We start from the raw sequence: 26,567 nt of genomic DNA, 5'->3' as shown, positions 1-26,567 counted from the left end.
GTGCTGGAAGCTAGGACAAGAGGTCAGAAAAGATCAAAAGTATTATAGATAATTCTTTTTAGTTGACGACCAGACCCAGAAGGCAGTGCTGAAGTATTACTGACGATCACAGTACTGCAAAGAGGTGTGAAGAGCATAGTAAAATAGCTCCAGATACTTACTGTGTGAAACAAAACAGTTTCTTCTTTGCTTGTTAATTCTACATTAATTGAAGACTTATTGTGTGTAATATTTCCAACCTCATTCCACCTGTGGGTTTAAAAATATCTTGCATTATTGCACGTTTGAATTTTATTGTAAGAGTTTGTCAGTTCAGACAATATTATCTATTTGACCAATAAGCACCCCAGTCTTATTGGACCATGCACCGAAAATGATGGGTTTTAGCCTGAGCGTCCAAAGAAAATCACTCAATCTGAAAACTGACTAATAGGAACAGGAACAGTGCCAAACATAACAGAGGGAAAAGTTATGCAAGGACTCAGCATATATAGTCCTGGCACATACTTCTGTACTCTCAGAACAGACTGTTGCTGGGTCACTTGTCCCTCCTCCCGACTTATCAATGACACTGTATAGGGCACTATATAAAGCAAAAACATCTACTGAGGGGGAACTGAAAAGAAGAACAAACATTCCCAACACACTTCAAAGTTCAAATCAGAAATACACTTGAATGTCTACGCTTTTATATCTGTGCTTACCTATATGTTGTAGTTGGACGTCCATTCCTGTGCTTTACAAATATTCCCATAAAGGAAATGCCAATAAAAGCATCATTTCCAATGCTGTCCTGTTAAAAGCAAGCAAGCATTCATGAAAATGATGAAGCAACATAACATCTGACATTCATTCTGCAGTAATTCTGAGACCAGCATATCTCAGTTTTCCAGCCCCTCATTTAGTATCTCCTTACTGAAGGAGAAAAGGCAGTAAGGTTTAGGCACGAAACTGGCACAAATCGTGCTTGAGGAGCAACTTGGATTGGCTCCAGTTTGCCTACCGTCACAACAGGTCAACAGGAGATGCCATTTCATCAGCTCTTCACTCAGCCCTGGAACATCTGGACAGTGGAGGTGCATACATTAAGATGCTCTTCATTGACTACAGCTCTGCATTCAACACCATCATCCCCTCAAAACTAATCAATAAGCTCCAAGGCCAAGACCTCAATACCTCCTTGTGCAATCGGATGCTCGATTTCCTCACTTGTAGATCCCAGTCAGTTCAGATCGGCAACAACATGGCCTGCACAATCTCCATCAGCGCAGGTGCACCACCAGGCTGTGTGCTTACCCCCCTGCTCTACTCGCTTTATACTTACGACTGTGAGGTGAAGCACAGCTCTAATGCCATATTTAGGTTTGCTGCATATAGGAGGGAGATTGACAACCTGGCTGAGTGGTACCACAACAACTTCTAACTCAACGTCAGCAAGACAAGTCAGCATTGACTACAGGAGAAGGAAACCGGAGGTCCATGACACAGTGCTCATTGTGGAATTAGAGGTGGAAGAGGGTCAACAACTTTAAATTCTTCATTGTTACCATTTCAGAGGGTAGGTCTGGGTTCAGCATGTAAGTGTCATAACAAAGAAAGTACAGTGGCACCACTACTTCCTAACGGGTTTGTAAAGATTCAGCATGACATCTAAAACTCCTAACAAATTTCTATAGATATGCGGTGGAGGATATATTGACCGGTTGCATCACAGCCTGGTGTGGAGACACTAATGCCAGACAATCCGACAAAAAGAAATGGGTACAGCCCAGTCACAGTAAAGCAAGATAACAGCATCCATCAACAAGGACCCCCACCAACCAGGTCATGCTCTCTTCTTGCTGCTACCTTCAGGAAGGAGGTACAGGAGTGTCAGGACTCACACCACCAGGTTCAGGAACAGTTATTACCTCTTAATCATTAGGCTCCTGAACCAAAGGCGATAACCACTTTCCCAACACTGCACTGTTCCCACAATCTTGCGACTCATATTCAAGGACTCTTCAATTCATGTCCTTGAAATTTACTCATATTTTTCTTTTTTTTTCTCTCTCTCTCTCACACACACACACACACACTCTCTCTCTCTCTCTCACACTCACTCACTCATTTTGTTTGGGTTTTCTTTTGTATCTTTGTAGTTACTGTGAATGCCTCCAAGAAAATTAATCTGAAGATTGTATGTGGTGACATACAGTGGCATGCAAAGGTTTCGGCACCCCAGTCAAAATTTCTGTTACTGTGAATAGCTAAGCGCGTAAAAGATGAACTGATTTCCAAAAGGCATATAGTCAAAGATGACACATTTCTTTAATATTTTAAGCAAGAAAACTTTTTATTTCCATCTTTTACAGTTCCAAAATAACAGAAAAGGAAAAGGGCCTGAAGCAAAAGTTTGGGCACCCTGCATGGCAGTACTTTGTAACACCCCCTTTGGCAAGTATCACAGCTTGTAAACACGTTCTGTAGCCAGCTAAACGTCTTTCAATTCTTGTTTGGGGGATTTCCACCCATTCTTCCTTGCAAAAGGCTTCTAGTTCTGTGAGATTCTTGGGCTGTCTTGCATGCACTGCTCTTTTGAGGTCGATCCACAGATTCTCGATGATGTTTAGGTCAGGGGACTGTGAGGACCATGGCAAAACCTTCAGCTTGCACCTCTTGAGGTAGTCCACTGTGGATTTTGAGGTATGTTTAGGTTCATTATCCTGTTGTAGAAGCCATCCTCTTCTCATCTTTGGCTTTTTTACTGACAGTGTGATGTTTGCTTCCAGAATTTACTGGTATTTAATTGAATCTGCTGGTATTTAATCTCCAAACATATTGCGGGCAAGAAGTTCTATTTTAAGTTCATCAGTCCACAGGACTTGTTTCCAAAATGCATCAGGCTTGTTTAGATGTTCCTTTGAACCTTTTGACTAGAACTTTATGGCCACAATGAGCAAAGGTATGTTTGGAGAAAAAAGGGTGCAGAATTTCATGAAAAGAACCTCTTTCCAACTGTTAAGCATGGGGGTGGATCGATTATGCTTTGGGCTTGTGTTGCAGCTAGTGGCATGGGGAACATTTACTGGTAGAGGGAAGAATGAATTTAATTAAATACCAGCAAATTCTGGAAGCAAACATCACACCGTCTGTAAAAAAACCAAAGATGAAAAGAGGATGGCTTCTACAACAGGATAATAATCCTAAACACACCTCAAAATCCACAATGGACGACCTCAAGAGGCGCAAGCTGAAGGTTTTGCCATGGCCCTCACAGTCCCCCGACTTAAACATCATCAAGAATCTGTGGATAGACCTCAAAAGAGCAGTGCATGCAAGACAGCCAAGAACCTCATAGAACTAGAAGTCTTTTGCAAGGAAGAATGGGTGAAAATCCCCCAAACAAGAATTTAAAGGCTGTTAGCTGGCTACAAAAAGCCCAAACTTCTGCTTCGGGCCCTTTTCCTTTTTTGTTATTTTGAAACTGTAAAAGATGAAAATAAAAAGTTTTCTTGCTTAAAATATTAAAGAAATGTGTCATCTTTGACCTTATGCTTTTTGGAAATCAGTTCATCTTTTACTCGCTTAGCTATTCACAGTAACAGAAACTTTGACCAGGGTGCCCAAACTTTTGCATGCCACTGTATGTATTTTTGTAATAAATTTACTTTGAACTTTGAACTTCAAGGGCCTCACAGAATTCCCAACATTTACCTGGCAGGTGCCCTACGGCAAGTATCCAGTTCTTTTCTAAAACACCATCAAGATCCCAAATACATTACTGGATCCAAGTTCTAATGAACCCTTCACCCAAGACCAATCTTAAAAGCAGGAGTGCTTGAATGGGGAAATCAACAAAAATGGATCAGGAAAGTGATGGTCTACATTTTAACCTTATATACCTGCTAATCAGGTTGAATTTAAATTTCCCCAATGACTAATTTGGAAGCATTATGAAAATGATCTTGAATCTAAAGAATTATGCCGTATATGATTCACTACTACTGAAATATAGAATTAGCAACTGAGCAAGTACAGGCTAAAGCAGCTTGAAAACACTTCACTAAACTTCTGGATATTATGCCGGTCCAGCTAATTAATTTTTTTGGAATCCTAGAAGGAATGCTGCTGGATGGTACTTAACATTTCAAAAGACATACTTAGCATTCTTGAATTACTAAAGCTTTTACAATTGTTCAAGTAACTGTTAAAATGATAATAATGCTAACGGTAACAACCTTTACAATATACTTGGGTGATACCAGATTCAAGTTACTTCTGTTTCCTCAGTATAAACTTTTTTTTTGCAGAAGTAGGTATTCCTCTCTTCTTCCCCCCTCACCCACTACCCAACAGAAAGATTGAGCAGTTCATAATTACATTTGGAAACAAAGCCAAATAATTGAATGGCATGCTTTAATCATTTAAATCTTAAAGCTATTAACAGTAGACCATAGCACAGTTCCTTATGGAAATGAACCCCTTCTGAAATCTTCTGGTTTTCCCCTCTGCAGCACTGAAAGTGCTTTCCTTGCAACGTGTCTGCATTATTGTTTGTTGAAAATTGGAAAGAGGAACAGAAAACGCTAGAATCTCTCAGTGGGTCAGGCAGCATCTGTGGAAAGAGAAACACTTAACATTTCAGATCTAAGATCCTTTGCTAAAATTGGAATAGAAAACAGCAAATCACTTTCTCTGATGAAGGGACCTCAGTCTGAAACATTAACTCTGCTTTTCTATGCAGAATCAGAATCAGGTTTATTATCATTGGTATGTGTTGTGAAATTTGTTAACTTAGCAGTAGCAGTTCAATGCAATACATGATAATATAGAAAGAAAAATGAATCAATCATTAACAGTAAGCATATATATGTATATTGAATAGACTAAAAGTAGTGCAAAAACAGAACTTACATATATTTTTAAAATAAACAGAGGTAGTGTTCATGGGTTCAATGTCCATTTAGGAATCGGATGGCAGAGGGGAAGAAATTGTTCCTGAATCACTGTGTGTGCGCCTTCAGGCTGCTATACCTCCTTCCTGATGGTAACAATGAGAAGGGGACATGCCCTGGGTGGTGGTGGTCCTTAATAATAGACATCACCTTCTTGAGGCACTGCTCTTTGAAGATGTCTTAGGTACTATGGAGGCTAGTACCCAAGATGGAGCTGACTAATTTTACGCCTTTTTGTAGCTTCTTCCACAGATGCTGTCTGGCCTGCCGAGGGTTTCTAACATTTATTCTGTTTTTATATCACTCTGAAAATGGACATCAATCCTCACTGATACAGAATATTAAATTCTATTTCAGATTTTTTTTTACATTGCATCAGTCCCATGAGAAGTGTAGTTTGAATACAGCAGCAACTAAATTTACAATGCACTAGTAAAATGCTTAACCATAAGAAAAACTCCATCTGAAATTAAGTTAGCTTCTGATTACCTTGGCCGGAAAACTTTCTTGCCCAAAGCCTTCAAGTTGTTCCACCTCCTTGATATATAGCAACTCTGCCTCTGCAGGTGGCATCCCACTAGAGAAGACAACAAACCCTTAATAACAATGGTGTTTGGAATTCAAAGTATAAGATATCAGAGAAGATCAAAAAAAAATTGAAGAAGAAAGAATTCTCAAAGAGAAAAGAGAGGTTCAAAGAGAGAGGTTCTTATCTACATCGGTTTTTACATCATCAACACTGTCAACTGATAGTGTTAAAACAATGATTCACTGCTGGGGCAAAAAAACTGCACATGCTGGAATATGAAATGATAACATAAAATACAGGAAACAGTAAGCAGGTCAGATGGCACTTGTGGAACAAGAAACAGAATTGATGTTTCAGGTTCAGAATCTTTTAACTTAAACTTGAAAGGTAACTCTTAACACATATTGCACACATGCTGGCAGACCTGTTGACTGATTCTAGCATTTTCTGTTTTTATTTCAACTGTGCATCTGCGTTTCGATCCAATATTAGTTTTTCAAAGGTATTCACCCCTAGAAAACAGCATAGAATTATACCTTGCCAATCTTGTCAACGCTCAAGGTTAGGATATTCTATAATGCAGTAACTTTGATACACTGATAGTAAGATATTTAAAAATAAACAAAATGAAAGCTGGGATCTGTCCAAAGCAGTCTCATGAATAAGCACAGGGGCATGCTTACAAATATTTATAAAGTGGTATCAGACTATAACACAGCATCTATTCTTAGTATTCTGATGTGACAACCATCAGAAACTGAGGTCTTATAAATCACTGTACCTGGTTATCTGGCCTAAATTCTGCTGCACTGAAGACCTTCTTACCTGTAGGCCTGATGTTGCATTGCTACCTTCCTCGTCATTTCCTCCAACATCCGTTCATCCTGAGTCCAGTCCTGTAAACATATCACAGAAGAATAAATCTTCCACCTTATCATATTTATTACTTCTATTCGGCATACATATTACATAAAGTTGAAATTCAATGTCATCGTTGTTGCTTGGGTCTCCGTGGGCAAGAGTGCATTTAACTTTTTGCTTACATCAAGTGAGGCTCTGACATTGATGAGTTCTATTTATAACAAAACTTTGAGTTCCTTTGGGCAGGGAGAGGAGTTATATTAAACCCTGCTTCCCATTTCTACTTATGGGCGCTGGAGGAAATAAGGTTACAACTGGATTTCACCAGCACGCATTGCTTCATCTTTTGTTCTGCCAAGATATCCCAACAATTTTCCCCCAGAGATTCTGCTGCCTTTCCAAGATCTCAGAGAAAGATCAACAGGGCACATTAGAATTACTATTCTGCCAACATCTTGAGGTTTGCGAACTTATGCTACAAAACCAATGAAAAGCAGCATATTCTAGGATTCCAAGAAGCTACTAGAAGAGAAAATAAAATTTGACTTATTAAAGCCATGCTCAATCCAAATACCAAATGGACATGCATCATTGCCAACTGTTTCCCAACAACAAAGCACAAATTAGGAGCAGGACAAATCACTAAAGCCATACCATCAGTTTCTCCAAGGCAACAAATTGAACAGGTACCTGGCAAAGGTTATTTTCAAAAGAGCTACCTTCAAACCATGCCCAGCCCTTCCCATGATTAGGCATTGTATTGCCTTAAACAATGACAAAAAGGTTGCAACTGTGTCTGGCTAATTATGTAACGTAATGAATTCACAGCTCACTCTTTGCAACACTCTATTTCTTGGGTTATAGGGTCAACTGATTTATTTGATAAATCTGATGAATTTAGAAAAGTTAACTATTCTCAAGTGAATTTGACATCACTGGTATGTACCCAAGTGATGCTTGCAACTATCTTTGAAACTCATCCTCAAACATTAAAAAAATAATAACAGCTCTTACAGCAGAAAGTTGTGGTCTAGTGGTTGCAGTTGGGAAATTATCCAATGGGCTTAATTTGAGACATGGCCTCAGAATGTTTAGATCAACTGCACCTGCAAAGTCAAAAAGACTTTCTTCCGATTTAAAGAGAAGAAAAAAACACCCTGAAAGAAATCAAGTGTGTTTGATGTTCATACAAAAAAATAACTTCAAATGCGTAGTCATGCCTTGGCATGGAAATCAGAAACAAAAGATAGCACCCTTCAGGTGTAGAGCTGCCTGCAGGCATGAAGTGCTGCCTTTGTATTATTTTGGATCAGGTTTTAGCATATTTCACTGACAGAAACAAACATCAAAGGCAGCTCTCGAGCACAAGGCATGGGAAATCAGCTGGTGTGTTTGTCTGCTCCACTGGCCTAAAGTGTTAATGGCAACACAGAAACAATGGTTATATTTAATTTTCACCAGTGAAAAACAACATGGAGCTTTTAACATTGCATTGATTTTGCATGCTGTGCTGTTTCTCATATTGATAAATCTTCCATTTGCAATACTTGTACATATTCAAGGTTTCACGTGAGTTGTTCAGATATGGTGAGAAAGAATGGCAATATTAAAAGTTCATATTGTGGGAAGTTCAAGAGAATTCATTCATTTGCAAGTACATTTATTTGCAAGCTACATAGTTTCCAAATGAAACTTTTTTAAAAAAAAACTTTAGAAAACACTATTGCAGTAAACAATGTTGTGATTTGTTTTTCCTGTCCAACATTTAGCATGCATTTTTGTTCACAAGGTTCTGACCCATTAACTAATGGGTTTCTCGCCAGAATTGGGAAAATGTGCTTGGTATGTCTTGCATATAACCAAATCATACAACAGCAAGGAACAGGAAAAGCCAGTTGGCATGCCATGACTAGACTGGCTCTTTGAGACTAACTAGTTCCAGCCACCTGCTCTTTCCCCATTGCTTTAAGTTCCTCTTTGACTTGGTTCCTACAACAAATTTATGCTGTTACTATATGTAATGCAGATATTAAATAAAGACAACAAATCTACTTGCATATGAGTTAAATAATAACTCCCAATTTGGTTTCAATCAACACCTAAAGTTGGGCTCAGTCACTGCTTTTAATAGATAAACTACTTTTAATTTGCATCCTTCCTCATCAGCCTGATCCCAACACCTTTACCACATGTTTGCAATGTCAAGCACCCCTTTAACTTGGTTGCCTCCATTTTCAGCTTTGAGATTTGAGATTCAGTGCTATAAAACAGAACTTATCTTAAACACAATGCTTTTTTTCTGATTTTGGACACTTCAGTAAAAAGATTTCCAATTCAATCAAGAATCAATGCCCAAATATCAAAATGGGGAATCGCTTGCATGACATTTAAAAATGCATTGCAAGTCACAAAAAAGTATTCTCTACTGATAATAAAACAGAACATGCAAGAGAGTTGTATGACCGAATGGACAACAGCCAGTTAGGGAATATCCAATAATTTATTCATTTGCCACCTGAGTTCAAATCCTTTGAAAATAAATTCAAAGAATTGTTGACAAGACGGGAGCCCATTTAGCACATGATTCGATGCCATTTCTAAATGGTGCAATCCTATAAATTTTGTTATCCTATTCTTCCTTTGAAGTTCTATAGATTATTCTTTCCCCTGCACCCTGGTAGACAATGAACTCCGGATCTCAACCACCCTTTGATAAACATATATTTGACGTGGTGGATGGGGTAGCAATGAAATGGCCCGATTTCCGGAATGACATCATTCATTCTAGCAAGTGGATAGTATTATATCACATCCATGACTTGTGCATTGTAGACAGGGAGAAGGCTTGGGGTGTCAGGAGGTTGGTCTCACAGGGCATCAACCATCTTAATCTCTTCTCGCAGCCACTGTATTTATGTGGCTGGTCCAGTCGTATTCCTGGTCAATAGTGGTCTAAAGGAAAGACATTGATGCTGGACGATTCAATAACAGAAATGCCTTTGAATATCTTAAGGAGTTAGTGTGAGCTAGTGTAAGTGAGTGTGTGCTCCTGCACTACGTACACAGGCAGTGACGCCAAAGCAATGCCAGTGCTTAATGGTTAGTGCCCATATGGTAGGTATGTGTACATTATGTATACCTACTGAGCGTGGGTTGGCCTCTGGACATCACCAGTTGATTCCTGATGTCTGATATCAATACAAGGACAGATCCTTCCAAGTAGCAATCAATTACTTGAGCTTTATCATTAAGACAACTTACTAGCCCTGTAACATGACTCGTCTTTGAGGCAATGTTTGCTTTATGTAGTACATTGTATAATTTAGTTACCTATTCAAGTCATCTAGAGTCAAGATGGCACGGCTTTGAATGCAATATGCTTTTATAGTCTTGGAAGTTACTGATCAACCACTAGGCTGTGAGCAGGCTCGTGTGCTAAAATTTTGAATGCACACAATGGTGATACTAACACAAATAGTGATATTAAACCAGTGAAGATACTTCAAAGTCAAGCAAAGCTTTATTGTTCAGCTTTACAACACAGAAATAGGTACCTTAACCTCACATAGCCAGGCTAACCTTGTCGCCCACCTACACAAATTCCATTTGCCTGCATTAAGTCCATATCCATCTTTGCTTTGCATATTCATACACCTAAGTAGTTCTTAAACTAAGTGATCGTGCCCAGCTCCAACAACTCCTCCACCTAAGTGCAGGCACTCTTATCCTGGCTACCCATTTGCTCCTGATATCCTTACAGAATCTATGTACATAATATTCATCCTATTACACGATATTCCATCCTATTACACGATATTTCTGAACAATTCTCAAAAAATTGGCTTAACTTTTTTAGTTCTCTTTCCCTTTTCTATTGTTTTCACAATATTATTTGACTATCAAGTCTGAGGTGTTGCTGTTAGGGGGGTCAAACCAGGGTAGGACTAGTACAGTGAACTGTAAGGTACTGATAAATGTGGTAGTACAGAGGGATATGAGAATACAGTTCTATTATTCATTGAAAGTGGTATCACAGGTAGATAGTGTTGTAAAGAGAGCTTTTGCAACCTTGCCCTTCATAAAACAAAGTACCGAGTACAGGAGTTGGGATGTTAGACTGAAGTTGTATTCAACATTGGTGAGGCCTAATTTGGAGTATTGTGTGCAGCTTTGGTCATCTACCTAAGTAAGTATATCAATAAGGTTGAAAGAATGCAGAGAAAATTTACAGAAGTACATGGGACTTGAGCACCTGAGTTATAGGAAAAGGCTGAATAGGTTAGGACAATTCCCTGGAGTGTAAAAGAATGAGGGGAGATCTGTGACTATTTAAGACTTTCTTAAATGTCCCTGATATATCTGCATCTACCACCAACCCCAGCAGTGCGTTCCACGAACTTGTATGCAAAGACCTACCGCTAACACCCCGCCCCCATACTTCCCTCCAATCACCTTAAAGGTCTTCTCAGGTTAGCCATTGCCATCTTGGAAAAAAAGGTGCTGGTTGTCCACTCTGTCTATGCCTCTTAGCATTTTGTACACCTCCATAAAGTCATTTCTCATCCTCCTTCACTCTAAAGGGAAAAGCTCTAGTTTACTCAACGTATGTTCGTAAGACGCACTCTGTCATCCAGGCAGCATCCTGGTAAATCTCTTCAGCACTCTCTCTAAAGCTTCCTCATCCTCCCTATAATGAGGTGGCCAGAACACCATTTTCCAAGGGAGGTTCAACCAGACCTTTATAGAGCTACATCTGTACCTCATGATACATGAACTCAACCCCCAGAAACTACCAAGGCCAACACACCATACACCTTCTTAGCCACCCTATCAAACTGCATAGCAATTTTGAGGGAGCTACGGACTTCAGTCCCAAGATTCCTCTGTTCCTCCACACTTCTAAGAATTCTGCCATCAACTTTATATTCTGCCACTTCAAGCTTGATCTTTCACACTTTCCTGGATTGAACCACATCTGCCACTTACCAGCCCAGCACTTTATCTTGTCAATGTCCTGTTGTAACCTGCAACAACCTTCTACACTATCCATAAAACTGCCAACTTTCATGTCATCTGCAAAACTACTGACTTACCTTTTTATTGAATTTACATATAAAAATCACAAAGAGCAAGAATTCCAGAACAGATCACTGTGGAACACCACCGGTCACAGACCTCTAGGCAGAACACACTCCATCTACTACTGCCCTCTGCCTTCTTTGGGCAGACCAATTCTGAATCCATGCTGCCAAGTTTCTCTGAATGAGCCTAGCGTGAGGAATCTCATTGAAGCTGAAAGTTCAAGAGTGCATCCAGTTGGAGTTGGTGTTTCTGTGTAAAGTGGGCTGAACCATTTACAAAGATGAACATATCCTCTAAATTTAAAAAAAAGCTATGCAGGGAGGGATCTTCAACACATATCTCACAAATCTCACACTTCCAGAATTTATGATCAATATAATTTATCTCCAATCTTGTTCATAGGGTGATTTTTCCACTATACTTACCATTGGGAACAAGACATATTCCCTGAGGAAATCCTGAGACTCATACTGCCCATAATCTCCAAAATCAGCTGCAATGAGAGAGAACAGATTGATCAGCTGTTGGTTCTGTTGAATAACACTGTTGATCTAGAGGTACAATGTATGATAACCACACCACAAATATTGCTGGAAAACTAAATGTATCACTGGGGCTGAATGTGCAAACAATATTATAGCTAGCAAGGTAAGAGCTAAAGTCAGAAAGTGAGGACTTTCTGAAACCATGAACTCTCTCAATTCGTTGTGATAGTGAAAGGCCAGCAAATAGCAGCTTGGACAAATGTTTTGCACAAGGCAGTGGAATATTTAAACTCAGTTAATTACATAATTTGATGATTTAAGATACTGAATTTTGTAAAGAAGCAGCTGCTTCACAAATGTCCATAGAAGGAAATTTGGCCCCCAAACAAATTTGGTTCATCTGTGAGTCCAGACACACAGCCATGTGGGTAACTCTTAACTGTTTTCCAAAACAGTCTTATAAGTCACCCAGCTGTATATAACCACATACATAAACACATGAAGAATATATGAAAACTGGACAGACTGGGTGGTCTTTTGTACTTTTGACAATTCCCTTTTTGCTACAGATGCTACTTGACCTGCTGAGCTCCTCCAGCAGATTGTTTGCTGCACCAGGATCCAGCATCTGGTTCTTTCCATGTTGCCTTCATTTCCAGTTGCCCTGCTGTCTAGCTCAATAATACATGGAAAAACCTACAGTTGTACAGTCATTGATACTTTCCATCCATTGTATAGAGGATTATTGGACCTCAGACCCTTAACTGAGTCTCATAGCATCGTCAAGTACAGGCAGAAAAATCTTCTGCTTTTTATCACAATCCACCCTCCTTCAAAAGATGATTTCACCTGAAAAAAATATTTTGAAATGCTGAGAAAACTGAAGAAATAGAATATACTCTCAGTAGGTGACTTCAAAATACATTAGCAAAGCACCATCATTGGCTGAACTGGCAGAGTCACGGAGAACAACATCAATTGAACTCAATCTGCAACAGATCGTGACAGTGACTTTGCTGCCGGACGACTTGTGCAAGTGGAGGCAGTTCAGGCTTCACAGATAGGAAGACAATCCACTACAGTTGGGTTAAAGGAAATAGCTTCAGAATGTCTTGTAGCTCAAAACCAGGCATCTTTGAAGTACTGAGAGACATCATCAGCAGTAGAATTATACCTTATTTTATTTTATACCCTCAAGGCCAAGGGAATGCATTAGGGTCCAATTCAACAAAGCTAAAATATACAATACACCATGCACAAGACAATGAAATCAGCATGGAATAAAGAGATGCTATACCACACTTAATACTCTGCCGAAAATTCAGCAGTCACGGTCCTTCCTGACATTAATGGTGGCTACAGCTAAACAGCAGAGAGGAGCAGATCTTGGGGTACGGTGCTCACAAGGTTTGGACTTTGGTGAAGAAGGTCTGTCATATTCTCTCAGCCCTGGCCTTTGTTAACCATTTGGCATGTCAGGTAAGCAGTTGGTGAATATTTTTAATTTCTTTTAAATGGTCCATGCGAAGCGTGGGAATAGATTAGATTATACTTCCTAATATTAACAGGTACTAGACAACCGGGTGATCCGTTGGGGCACCCTTTGAAAGAAAGGCAGTGCAGTCTGATGTGATGTGCTTTGGAAATTAAAGAAGAAAAACTCAGTTTATTCAAGAAAAAAGATGCACAGCAAGACAAATATAGCTCCTCCTCATTTAACGAGGGACACTTTTGATGACAACATTTCTGGTTGATCTGCCACCCTTCAAGCAGTTGCACAAATATTCATATACTTCTTTTTGCTCATTATTCAATAGGGTACTCTTTGCCGCATATTCTCAAGTTGATCTTTCCTTTTCTCCTCTGTCCCTTCCCCTCTCCTCCTTCTCTGCCTGTTTTTGTCATTCTGGAGACGCGCAGCCCTTTCATCCTTCGTCTCTTCATTTCCTCTACCACTTGTTCTTTCTCTCTGATCCTGGAGTCGTGCGGCCCTGGCCTGATCCGATTCTTGTTCTCTCCTCCTTCTGTGCCTATTGTTGTCATCTTGGAGATGTGTATGCCTGTCCTCCTCTGTCTCTTCTTCTCTCATCTTTTTTGTCCTGACTTTTTGATCCTGGAGTTGTGTGGCCCTGGCTTGATCCGATTGTTGTTCTCTCCCTCTCCTTGCCACTTCCTGACGACATTTGGCGTCATCTCTTGACCATAATGTCCCCCTTCTCTTTCCACGTGACATAATTAGGCTATCCAAATTTTTTTTTAACCCTAATGCTTAATAGAAGATATGAAGCAGTAACACCAAAGCCTCCAGGATGTTGATTTTTCTTGATGATGTGGTTGGCGCTCTCCTAAACGGACGTGATAGCCCTGCCCTTTTGCTGCGGTTGGTGTCGCTGCTGTGAGCATCGTGAGCGCTACTGAGGCTGGTGGTGTCACGTCGCAGTTTCCATGGAAGATGGAATCAGCTCGGGTTATGGAAAGCGGGGCCTGTTGATTGACGAGTGAGCAATTTTATACGAATATATAACCCTGAACTTTGCATGCTTTCTGTAAGTTAGCGCATTTTAAGTCGATTTAGTCAAAAAAAGTGCCGCTGTAATGCACCGTTTGGGCTAATTGGAGGTCACAAACAGACAAACAGAGCATGAGAACTTTAATATATAGATGGCAGAAGAAATAAGTCACAACTGTTTTAGAGGTTGATGCATATGGAAGTTACTCTGTGTTCTTTGCAGACTGCGTTGACTACACCTCCAGGAAGTGCTTCTGGCTCTCAACTGCTGACACTACCATATATCCATGAGACTGAAAGTTGCACGGATAGCATACATTTTTCATTTTTTTTTAAAAATGAGTTTGGCACCAGCAACTTAAAGAAAAGCAACCTGAGAAAGAATGGGAAACCACCACACAAGGGAAAGACAGGCAGAGAGCTGGGGAAACTTCAGAGTGCATTTCTCTCCATAAAAGAGTCTCTGTGTTGGAAAATGGCAGCAGTGTGGTAATCTCTGAGGATTATAGCCAGTGCTAAAATTGAACATCATAGGTAGGCTCTGCTGTACAAGGAAGGCAGAGAAAGAGTTCAAGGGCATAGTGCCAGGAGATGTGAATCATATGGTATGTTTCCTCCCTGTTGCCTGGATCAAGAATATTACAGAACAGTTTGAAGTAGGGAGGGTAAACAGCCTGACATCGAGGTACGCACTGGAACTAATGATAAAAGTTAAAAGAAACATGGGGCTCTGCAACATATAGTACAGGACCTCTACAGTTGTTTATCTCTGGCTTACTTCATGTTCTATTTGCATTGGAATAGGATGATAGGTTAGATGAATATGCAGCTAAAGGGAGGATGTAGGAAGGAAGACTTTATATTTCTGCATCATTAGGACTATTTCTGGGAAAGGTAAGATTTGTGTAAGCTGGAGAGTTTGCATGTGCATTGCAATAGGTCCAACCTCCAAGATTTGCTAGTGCTGTTGGAAAGGAATTAAACTAATTTGATAGCAGAATAGGGCACAGAGTAAATACACAATTATTTGGGGGAGGGAAGGAGGTACACTCAAATCTAGAAGGTAAACTAAGCCAGTATACAGAACAGACATGGGTGTGATTAAACACTGGGAGAAAAGTAAAGCTTAATTGTGCCTACTTTACTGCAAGAAGTCAGCCTAATAAGGCACATGATGTTAGATCTCCAAGTTGAAATGTGATATCATCATTATCATAGAGACATGCTTGAATAAAGGGCAGGACAGACAACTCAACATTCCAGAATAGAGAAATTTCAGGCATGACAGGGTTGGATATAAAGGTGGAACTAGCTTTCTACTGTTGCTTAAGGAATCCTTTATGGTGGTAATGAGGGAGAATATCCTCAAAAGCTCTACAAATGTGGCCACAAGGAAAGCACTTAAGGAACAAAAAAAAATGGGGTGATCACTTTATTGTGGGTATACTGAAGACTTCTTAACCATCAGCAGGAGATCCAGGAAATACATAGAAGCATCAGAGATATGCAAGAATATGAGGGTTACAGAAACAGATTTAATACCGCTGAAAATATGTCCAAGAAATTTGTGATTTTCCAACAGCGGTACAAAGCAAGATATAGAAATTACTACAAGTTACAAAATAAATAAATAGTGCAACAGAGTAATAATGAGGCAATGGTCATGGGTTCATGGACTGTTCAGAAATCTGATGGCAGAGGGGAAAAAGCTGTTCCTAAAGTGAATCTCAAATAAAATCTTGGTCCTTGGCGAATGTGACGTCAGTGTAGAATGGGCTGAAATGCTGGAACACATCGACATTAAGGAAGAGAATGTGCCGGAACTTTGAAAAACATTAAGATAGGTAAGTTTCCAGAGCTGGATAGGATATACCCCCGGTTACTATGGGAAGCAAGGTAAGAGATTGTTATGCCTTTGGCGATAATCTTAGTGTCCTCACTGGCAACAGGAGTACCAGAAGATTGCTGCTGAGTGCCATTGACTCATGGAGACCAATAGAGTAGTGTAGTTGTCCATAGGGTTTTCGTGGCAAGACATGGAAGTGGATTGCCAAGCCTTTCTTCCACGTGAGTAATACTGCTGCCCAGGTTGGGACCTGGCCGGATTTGAACTCAGCACCATCCGCCTCGAAGTCCAGTGTTAATGCCACTACACCACTAGCCAGCCCACCAGAAGATTAGAGAGTGACAAGTGTTATTCTTTTATTCAAGAAAGGTAACAGGGAAATTATAGACTAACAAGCCTTCACCAGTGGTGGGCAAACTATTGGAAAAGATTCTTAAGAGAAAAGGATTTACAAGCATTTGAAGAAGCATCATCTGATTTGGGATAGTCAACATGGCTTTGTAAGTGCTAGGTCATGCTGGAGCATGACTGAATTCTTTGAAGAAGTGACACAACAAATTGATAAAGGCACATCAGTGGATATGGTGTATGTGGATTATAGGAAGGCATTTGATAAGGATCCCTACGGTAGGTTCATTCAGAAAGTTAAAAGGCATGGGATCCAGGGAAACTTGGCTGCATGGATTCAGATTACTTTACCTACAGAAGGCAGAGGGTGGTAGTGTATGGAATGTATTCTGCCTGAAGTAGGTGACCAGCGATGTTCTGCAGAGATTTGTTCTGGGAACCCCGCTCTGCGATTTTTATAGTGATTTGAAGGAAGAAGAGGAATGTAGGATTAGTATATTTGCAAATGACGTGAAGGTGGTTGGTGATGTGGATAGTGTAAAGGGTTGCTATAGGTTAAAATGGGACATTGTTAGGTTGCAGAGCTGACTTGAGAAGTAGCAGATGGATTTCAATCTGGGAAAGTGTGAAGTGATGCACTTTGGAAGTTCAAACGAAAATAAAATACAGTGCTAATGGCAAGATTCTTAACAACATGGGAGAACAGAGGAATCTTGGGGGTCACTTTCATACATCCAAAGTTGCAATGCAATTTGGTCAATCGGTGTATGATGTAGGTGCTGGTGTGTTTGTTGGCCCCCATTAGTTGGGAGATTCAGTAGAAAACTCTGGTTAGACCACACTTGGAATATTGTGTTCAATTCTGGTCCGCATCATTATAGGAAGGATATGAAACCTTTAAAGAGTATGCAGAGAATATTAACCTGGATGCTCCCTGGATTAGAGAGCATGCCTTATGAACAGGCTGAGCAAGTTAGGGCTTTTCTCGTCGGAGAGGAGGAAGATGAGAGGTGACTTGATAGAAGTGTACAAGATGATAAGAGGCATAGAGTAGACAGTCAGAAACTTTGTTCCCAGAGTAGAATTGGCTAATATGAGGGGACATAACTTTAAGGTGCTTGAGGAAAGTATTAGAGGGGGCAGATTCAAACGTAGGTATTTTTACACAGACAGAAGTATGCCGAAAGCGATGCCAAGGGTACTGGCAGAAGCTAATACATTAAGGGCAAAAATGGAGGGCAACGTGGGAGGGAATGGTTAAATTGATCTTAAAGTAGGTTGAAGGGTCGGTACAACATGGTGGTTCGAAGTCCCTGTACTGTGCTGTACTGTTCTTTGTGTTCTCAGATCAGCATAATTTGCTAAAATAATGTCACCATTGTCACTCTAGTGATATCTACTGGACACTCTTGTAAACTTTATATGTTTAAGCACATTGTCCATAAAACGGGTTTACTACTGCTGTCAACATTGCATTTTAACACAAATTCAAATCCGTCCTTTTACGGAGACTCGCATAAACAATCTCTACAAATACAGCTCTTGTTACATACCAATGAACTAGATCCTGAGATTCCTCTAAGACTCAGAACAGCTGCAGTGCATTCCTGTGTTCCTTTACACCTACATGACAATTTCACACTCAGTAGGTGCCAGGAATTCAATTCACCCTAATGCCATTTCGCCCGACAAAATGGAGAACAGTTGTAAATAAGGAAATCCAAATTATTCATTGCAGTCAACATGTGTAAAAAAAGCAGATCAACATTTTCTTTTACTTTCTATGTCCCTTTCGAGACTATTCAAAATTCTTTACAGGCAATGGAATCCTTAAAGTTTAGTCGTTGCTCTAATGTAGGAAGACAGCAGCTAGCTTGGAATCACCAAGCCCCCACATTCTGCACTTTCGGAACCAGATATTGTTTAGCAATATTGGCAAAGACACCAAGAATACCTCTGCCCTAAACTGTGGCCTCTGGTCTTCTAATATCATTTGAGAGAGCAGATGAACTTGTTTATAACAACTCATTTGAATAGCTAGACCTTTGTTCATGCAGAAAGGAGATTCTGTGGATGTGAAAGAGACGCATGTTGCCGGCCAGGTGTCAGTGTCAGGGATGACTCGGATCGGGCCCACAGCATTCCAAAGGGGGAGGGTGAATAGTCAGAAGTCCTGGTACATATTGGTACTGATGACATCGGTAGAAAAAGGAATGAGGTCCTCACGAGGGCATACAGGAAGTTAGGTAGAAAGCTGAAATCAGGATCTTCAGGGTAGTAATCTCTGAATTGCTACCTGTGCCAGTGAAGAACAGTATGATTTGGCGGATGAATGAGTGGCTGAGGAATGGGTGCTGGGGGCAGGGTTTCAAGTATCTGGATCATTGGGATCTCTTCTGGGGAAGGTATGACCTGTACAAAAAGGACAGGTTACACCTGAAACCGAGGGGGACCAATACCCTTGCAGGCAGGTTTGCAGGAGCTGTTGGGGAGGGTTTAAACTGATTTGACAGGGGGATGGGAACTGGAGTGACAGGGCTGAGAACAGGGCAGTTGGTATACAAATTGATGCAGTGTGTAGTGAGACTGTGAGGAAGGACAGGCAGATGGTAGGGCAAAATTGAAAAGAGATACAAGACTGAAGGTGTGATATTTGAATGCACATTATACAGAATATGGCTGATGATCTTGAAGCATGTTTAGAGATTGGCTGGTATGATGCTGTGGACATCACTGAGCTGTGAATGAAAGAGAATCATAGTTGGAAGCTTAACGTCCAACGATACAGGTAGGCAGAGTGGGTGGAGTAGCTCGGTTGGTTAAAAAAAATGTAATCATATCCTTAGGAAGAGGTGACATAGGATCTGAAGACATAGAACCTTTCTGGGTAAAGTTAAGAAATTGCAAGGGTAAAAATACACTAATGGGAGTAATATACAGGCCGCCAAGCAACAGCCAGGATGTGGGCTTCAAGTTACAGTGGGAGATAGGACAGGGATGTAAATAGAGTAGGGTAATGTTGCAATAATCATGGGGGATTTCAATATGCAGATAGGTTGGAAAAATCAGGTTGATGCTGCACCCCAAGAGAGGGAATTTGTAGAATGCCTATGAAATAGTTTTTTAAGAGAAGCTTGTGTTTGAGCCCTTTGGTGCAGGGGTCCCCAACCTTTTTTGCACCTTATCAATTAGCTTGTTTATTTCAGCTTTTTTCTTAAAGATGTGCTGGGTGCGTCCCGGCCACTGCTGCACCGCTGCATTCTTTGTGGCCCGGAGATTGGGGACCACTGAATTATAAGTCACTTATAAGTCAATAGCACCTTAACATTTTAAGTAACGTTTGGATATTAAACACACAGCACATATTTTCCTCGTATGAACATATAAAATCATTGCAACACACCAATATCGCTGAATCAGTGGGAGCCCTGGGCTTGTTTCCCTGCAACAAGACGGTCCCATCGAGGGGTGATGGGAGACAGTGATACTCGAAGGGGGTTCCTTATGTCCAGTCTATTCTGCAATTTAATTTTCGTTGCATTCATTGCAGAAAACTCCGCTTCGCAGCGATATGATGTTGGAAATGGAAGCAACGTTTTCAGTGCTTTCGTGGCTATCTCAGGATATTCAGTCCTGACTTTGATCCAGAATGCCGGCAGAGATGTTATGTCAAACATACTTTTCAGCCCACCGTTATTTGCAAGCTCGAGGAGTTGATCTTTTTCCCGCGCTGACATGGAAGATTCACCGGAAACATTCACAAATGGGTCATGGACCCATTCCTTTGCACGTCTTGGGTCACTGATGACCTCGCATGCATTAAAGTTCAACAGTGGGCGTGACAGGGAATGGGGAAAGGTGCAGCTGACTCATATCACTTCATATCGCCAAATCATATCGTTTCCTCGCGGCCCGGTAGCACATGCTTTGCGGCCCGGTGGTTGGGGACCACTGCTTTAGTCAAAAGGCAATTCTGGATAGGGTGTTGTGTAATGAACCAGATTTGATTTGAGAACTTAAGGTACAAGAACCTTTCAGACAGCGATCATAATATGATAGAATTCACCTTGCAGGTTGAGAGGGAAAAGCTGAAGTCATTATCACAATTAAGTACAGAGAATTACAGAGGCACGAGAGACAAGCTAACCAAAGTCGGTTGGAAAAGGACACTATGTAGGATGATGACAGAACAGCAGGGGCTGGAGCTTCTGGGGGCAATTCAGAAAGTGCTAGGTAGGTAAATCCTAAAGATAAAGAAGTATTTTAAAGGGAGGATGAGCGACTGACAAGGGCAGTCAATAACAGCATAAAAGCAAATGTGAGGATACATATATAATATAGCAAAAATTAGTGGGAAGTTAGAGAATTAGGAGGATTTTTTAAAACTAACGGAGGACAACTGCAAAAAAGCCATAAAATGGGAAAAGATAAAATATGAAGGTACACTAGCCAATAGTATAAAAGACGATACTAACATTTTTTTCCAGATATATAGAGGCGAGGGTGGATACTGGACAACTGGAGAGGTAGTAATGGGGGACAAAGAAATGGCGTACAAATTTAATCAGTATTTTGCATCAGTCTTCACTCTGGAAGACACGAGCAGTTTGACAGAAATTTGAGTGTGTCAAGGGGCAGAAGTGAGTGTCATCGCTATTACTAAGAAGGTGCTTGGGAAGCTGGAAGGTCTGAAGGAGGTTAACTCACCTGGACCAGATTAACTATACCCCAGGGTTCTGAAAGAGTTAGCTGAAGAGATTGTGGAGGCACTGATAATGATTTTTCAAGAATCACAAGTTTATAGAATATTTCCGAAGGATAGGAAAATTGCAAATGTCACTCCACTCTTTAAGAAGGAAGGGAGGCAGAAGAAGGGAAATTATAGGCCAGTTAGGCTGCCTTCAGTGGTGGGGAAGATGTTGGAGTCCATCATTAAGGATGAGCTTTCAGGGTACTTGCAGGTACATGATAAAATAGGCCAAAGTCAGCATGGTTTCCTTCAGAGGAAATCCACTGGAATTCTTTGAAGAAATACCGGGCAGGATAGGCAAAGGAGAGTCAACGGATGTTGCTTACTTGGACTGCCAAGCTGAGGCACATGAAGCTGCTTAAGAAGATACGAGCCAATGGTATTACAGGAAAAATATTAGCATGGATAGATAATTGGCTGACAGGCAGGATGCAAAGAGTGGGAATAAAGGGGATCTTTCCTGGTTGCCTGCCAGTGACTCGTGGTGTTTTGCAGGGGTCAGTGTTGGGAACACTTCTTTTCAGGTTATATGTCAATGACTTGGATGATGGAATTGATGACTTTGGGGCTGTTTGAGGATGATACAAAGACAAGAGAAGGGGCAGGTAGTGTTGAGGAAGCAGGGAGTCTGCCAAAGGACTTAGACAGATTAGGAGAATGGGGAAAGAAGTGGCAGATGGAATATAGTGTTGGGAAGTGCCTGGCCATGAAACTAGACTATTTTTTTTAAACAGAGAGAAAGTTCAAAAATCAGATGTGAAGAGGGACTTGAGAGTCTTTGTGCAGGGTTCCCTAAAGGTTAACTTGCTGGTTGAGTCAGTGGTAAGGAAGAAAAATGCAATGTTAGCATTCGAGAGAACTGGAATATAAAAGCAAGGATGTAATGCTGAGGCTTTATAGGACATTGGTCAAAGTCAAGGTACATTTTATTATCAAAGTATGTATAAATTAATCAACCTTGAGATTCATCTGCTTACAGGCAGCAGCCAGAAAACAAGAAACCCAAAAGATCCCAGTTTTAAAAAAGACCAACACCCAAATCACAGCGAGAAAAAAAAAACAAAATCAAATCATGCAAACAATAAAGCAAGCATCAGCATTCAGAACAGAATTGAGTCCATAAACCCAAAGCTGTAAGCAGCTGGAGTAGGCCCATAGTTTCAGTCCATTACATAGCGGCAAATCGCAGTGAAGTTAGCAGACAACCAAACCTGAGCAGACCGCACTTGGGAGTATTTTGAGCAGTTTTGGTCCCTTTATTTAAGAAAAGATTTGCTCGCATCGGAGTTGATCTAGAGTAGGTTCACAAGAATGAATCGGGGACTGAAGGGGTTAATGTATTAGGAGCATTTGATGGCTCTAGTACTGCACTCGCGGGAGTTGAGAAGAACGAGAGGGGATCTCATCCAAACCTATTGAATATTGAACGGCCCACACAGAGTGGATGTGCAGAGGAAGACTGTAGTGGGTACTTCTAGGACCAGAGGGCACAGCCTCAGAATAGAGGGATGTCCATTTAGAACAGAGATGAGGAAGAATTTCTTTAGCCAGAGGGTGGTGAGTCTGTGGATTACATTGCCACAGACTGCTGTGGAGGCTGTCATTTTGTATACTTGAAGCAGCGGTTGATAGATTCTTGATTAGTAAGGGTGTCAAAGTTACGGGAAGAAGGCAGGAGAGTGAGGTTGAGATGGAAATGGATCAGCCATGATGGAATGATGGAACAGAATCAGGTGGGCCAGAATCGCCTAATTCTGTTCCTATGTCATATAGTTACTCCCTCAGAACTCCATCAAAATGTCAGTCTGGATTGTGAAGATAACTTGTACTTCAGTGTTTTTAACATAGGAAAACATTCCAAGACACTTCACAGGAAAATTATCAAACAAGGAACCTGAGGGATCTTGATTTGGTGAACGTTGAGAAGTTATTTCCTCATGTGGGTGAATCTAGAACTAGTCATCACTGTTTAAAAATAAGGAGTTACCCATTTAATAGGATTAGGTGAATGTTTTTCCTCAGAAAATCAGGACTCTTTGGAACTCTTCCTCAAAAGGTGGTGTTGAAAAAAATCTTTAAAAGTCGTAGGTAGATAGAGTCTTCGTAATCATGGGTGTGGACTGTGGTGTACAACAGAGAAATGTGTAATTTAGGTTACAAACTGAGCAGTAATACATCGTCTAGTACCAGAACAGGCTTGAGGAACTGAGTGATTCATAGTCAGGTGTATACATTTGTCCCCAGATCCGCATAAAGTGAATCATAGAAAGTTTAGTCAAAGACCTAGATTTTGAGACATCTTGAAGATAGCAAGAGGTGCAAAGAAGTTTAAAGAGGAAATTACAGAGCTTCGCACAGTTGTACATAGCCTGCAGCCCTCAGGATGATTTGGTCCATTTGGTCGAATCCAGTTCAGTAAGTGCACTCATCACTTTCATACCTGCATCTATTACATAGTCAGAAGTGACTTTTGCTTATATATGATGCGAGCAGATGGTTCAAGAGTAGTGTTGGCAGTGATGGACTGGAGTTAAATTTCATTACCATGTGTGAAAGTAGACACGATGTTCAGATGATATCCTTGGGAGACACCATGCAGCTGAGAAAACGAGGGAGCCCAAATTAGGTTCCCATGAGACATTAAAAGTAATAATGTGCATAATGGAGTGGTAATCAAGGTGATCCTTTCTGTGTAACCAGATATATAAGAATGGAACCATGGAGTTAAATACATACACACATGTAAACACTGCTCAAGCTATCAACCGCATGTCCTATCTCACCAGTGTGATGCAACAGGCACTTCATTAGACCACTTAATTGGCTTCTGTGCTTTAAGCACCCAATCATTAGACACACATTTGCTTGGCTTCATCGCTCGCCTTGCAAGATACTGCTATCAATGGAAAGTAAGGCTAAACTTGTATGCTCAAATCTCCAAACCACTTTCACTGTTAGAGATACTCTACCAGCAACAGAGTCTTGTTTATAGCTTCAGCTTTTCTAATGATTAATGGATTTCTATTAGCATGGAAAATGTAGAAATTGTGTTCTCAAAGTCTTATCTAGTTAATCCTTTGCCTATAAAATCTAATTCTTGGAAAATGCTGAAAATAAGATTTAAACTGTAAATCATCTCTGAAAAAGATGCCCAAGTACCAGTTACGATCAGTTTTACTTCATTGAAATGGCTTTTCTATATCTGTGATTGTCAGTGGATGGTGGCATTAAGGATAATAATATACACTGGATTCCGGATAATTGGGATCAGTACATTTTCACCCAATTAAGTGGCTGCACCAATTAGCCCAAAGTTTCATGGAAATAGTTTAAAAGGGATATAAAAAAAACTGAGTAGCAAATTATGTATTTAAATGAAATACAGAACATATTAGAACACTACAAATAGTACTACAATGCTACAAAACTGTGCATTAGCTCCAAACAGTTATCAGTGGAGGAATTCACCCAGTGTGTACACAATGAACAAAATCAGCCATACACCTCTTGCAGAAAATGAACTGCCTTCATACAATGCAATCAATGACTGTATCCTTCAAATCTTCATTTTCATTGTAACATTCAAGATGATTGTCAATAGATCCTTCCAAATTATTTGTATTCCCAAAATGTTGAAGTAGTGAAATCATTTCATTTTCACTCCAAACCACTTCTGACATCTCCAGGCCTGAATGCTTGAAATTGCAGTAAGCAAAATGGTTTTGAATTAAAATTATTTATTCAGCAGGAATAATTATCGAGAGCAATCAATGATAAAAATCATTGCTTTTTGAACACAAATCACATAACTGAAGCTATTTAAAAAGAGCTCACTCTAAGCAGGGTGTAGTGTCTGACAGCCACACAGCTGCACATGACTGACGCTAGTTAAAAACTGTTCAGCCAGTCTCCTCTCCGAATTAAGTGGCATAATGTCCTGAAGAAACGAAGGGAATCCTGGCTTTTTTCTTAATTAGTTTTTGTTCCTTAAGAGCTGTCCCAAATAAGTGACTGCCCTGCTTGACCAATGGACCAATTACCCAGAATCCACTATATAACTAAAATTACCCAATCAAACTCATACAGATTACTGCAGGACTTGCTAGATAGTCAGCAGCATTTCATTCAAAAATTCTACTCCTATCCAGACTCAGATCAATGGTTTTGTAATAATATTCAAATAAATGGAAGAACAATATTTGAAAACCAAATCAGCTTGTTAATTCATATTTGAAACTGATTATGCTGTGATTATAACTATTATTTTGCTTATCTGCCAATAGAGGGAAGGCAAAGTAAGTTCCAAATATCATTAACATCAATGCCGATACTGATTTAGTTTGCTTTTTGAGAAATTTAAGGTTCAAGTGCTTGTAATGTTATTAAACTTGCTTCCTGATATTCCAGAATTTCCTGTGCATTTCACTGATTACGGACTGAGGACAGCACATGCTAATTGCAATCCCATGATAGTTAGTCTCCAGACCCCATCTAAATAAGGCAGCAATGGATCACCCGGTTGCTCAGGTTTGTTAGATGGACAGTTTATAAATGCTTATGGAAACTATCCTCATGTCCAACTGTGCATTACAGTCACAAATTGTTTGGTCTTACTATTGAGACTAGAGACCAGAAAGCAGAAAATTCTGCACCCATGGAAGTAAACAATGCTGAAAGTATTCAACAACTCAAGAAGCATCTGTGGCGAGAGGAATAGAATTAACATTTCTAGTCAGCAACCCTTCATCAAAACTGGGAATGCTGAGTGCTTCCAGCATTTTCTATTTCTTTTTTCAGATTTCCATTTCGATTTTGTTACCTGGTGACTAGATTTAAAAAGGGGTCGTCAGCAATTGAAATAAGTAGTAAGACAAAAAGAAGTCAACACTGGTTTCCTGTTTTACAAAGTTACTTGAAAGAAACGTAGAGGGAAAAAGGAAAATGAGTGCAGGAGCGTGAATGTAACTTCAAGTACACACGCAGGTACAGCAAGCATCTTTATGATCAAAAAGTCACACACGCCGTGTAGGTTCGTAAAGAAATTGTACTGTTCATAAAGGTGGCAAAATGTATTAGAGGCAACACACACAAAATGCTGGAGGAACTCAGCAGGTCAGGCAGTATCCATGGAAATGAACAAACAGTCGACATTTTGGGATGAGACCCTTCTTCAGGACCGGAAAGGAAGGGGGAAAATGCCAGAAGAAAAAGGTGGGGGAA

The 26,567-nt window shown here is 40.3% G+C and overlaps 1 protein-coding gene across 3 annotated transcripts in view; it reads right to left on the bottom strand.

The window, feature by feature from the left end:
* LOC140201287 (tyrosine-protein phosphatase non-receptor type 14-like) overlaps positions 1-26,567 on the bottom strand; it is a 262,679-nt gene that overhangs the window by 48,457 nt on the left and 187,655 nt on the right. For all 3 annotated transcript variants that reach the window (XM_072265142.1, XM_072265141.1, XM_072265143.1), the window contains 5 exons: positions 11,835-11,902; positions 6,292-6,362; positions 5,427-5,514; positions 705-793; positions 162-249 (listed from right to left, as the gene is read on the bottom strand). In XM_072265142.1, the coding sequence (XP_072121243.1) occupies positions 162-249; positions 705-793; positions 5,427-5,514; positions 6,292-6,362; positions 11,835-11,902 (404 nt within the window). The remainder of the gene's footprint in view (positions 1-161; positions 250-704; positions 794-5,426; positions 5,515-6,291; positions 6,363-11,834; positions 11,903-26,567) is intronic.

This window comes from Mobula birostris, chromosome 8 (genome assembly GCF_030028105.1).
Source record: "Mobula birostris isolate sMobBir1 chromosome 8, sMobBir1.hap1, whole genome shotgun sequence".
Lineage (NCBI taxonomy): Eukaryota > Metazoa > Chordata > Chondrichthyes > Myliobatiformes > Myliobatidae > Mobula > Mobula birostris.
Note: the sequence above shows the minus strand (reverse complement) of the source record. Positions and strands in the feature narration are given on the sequence as shown.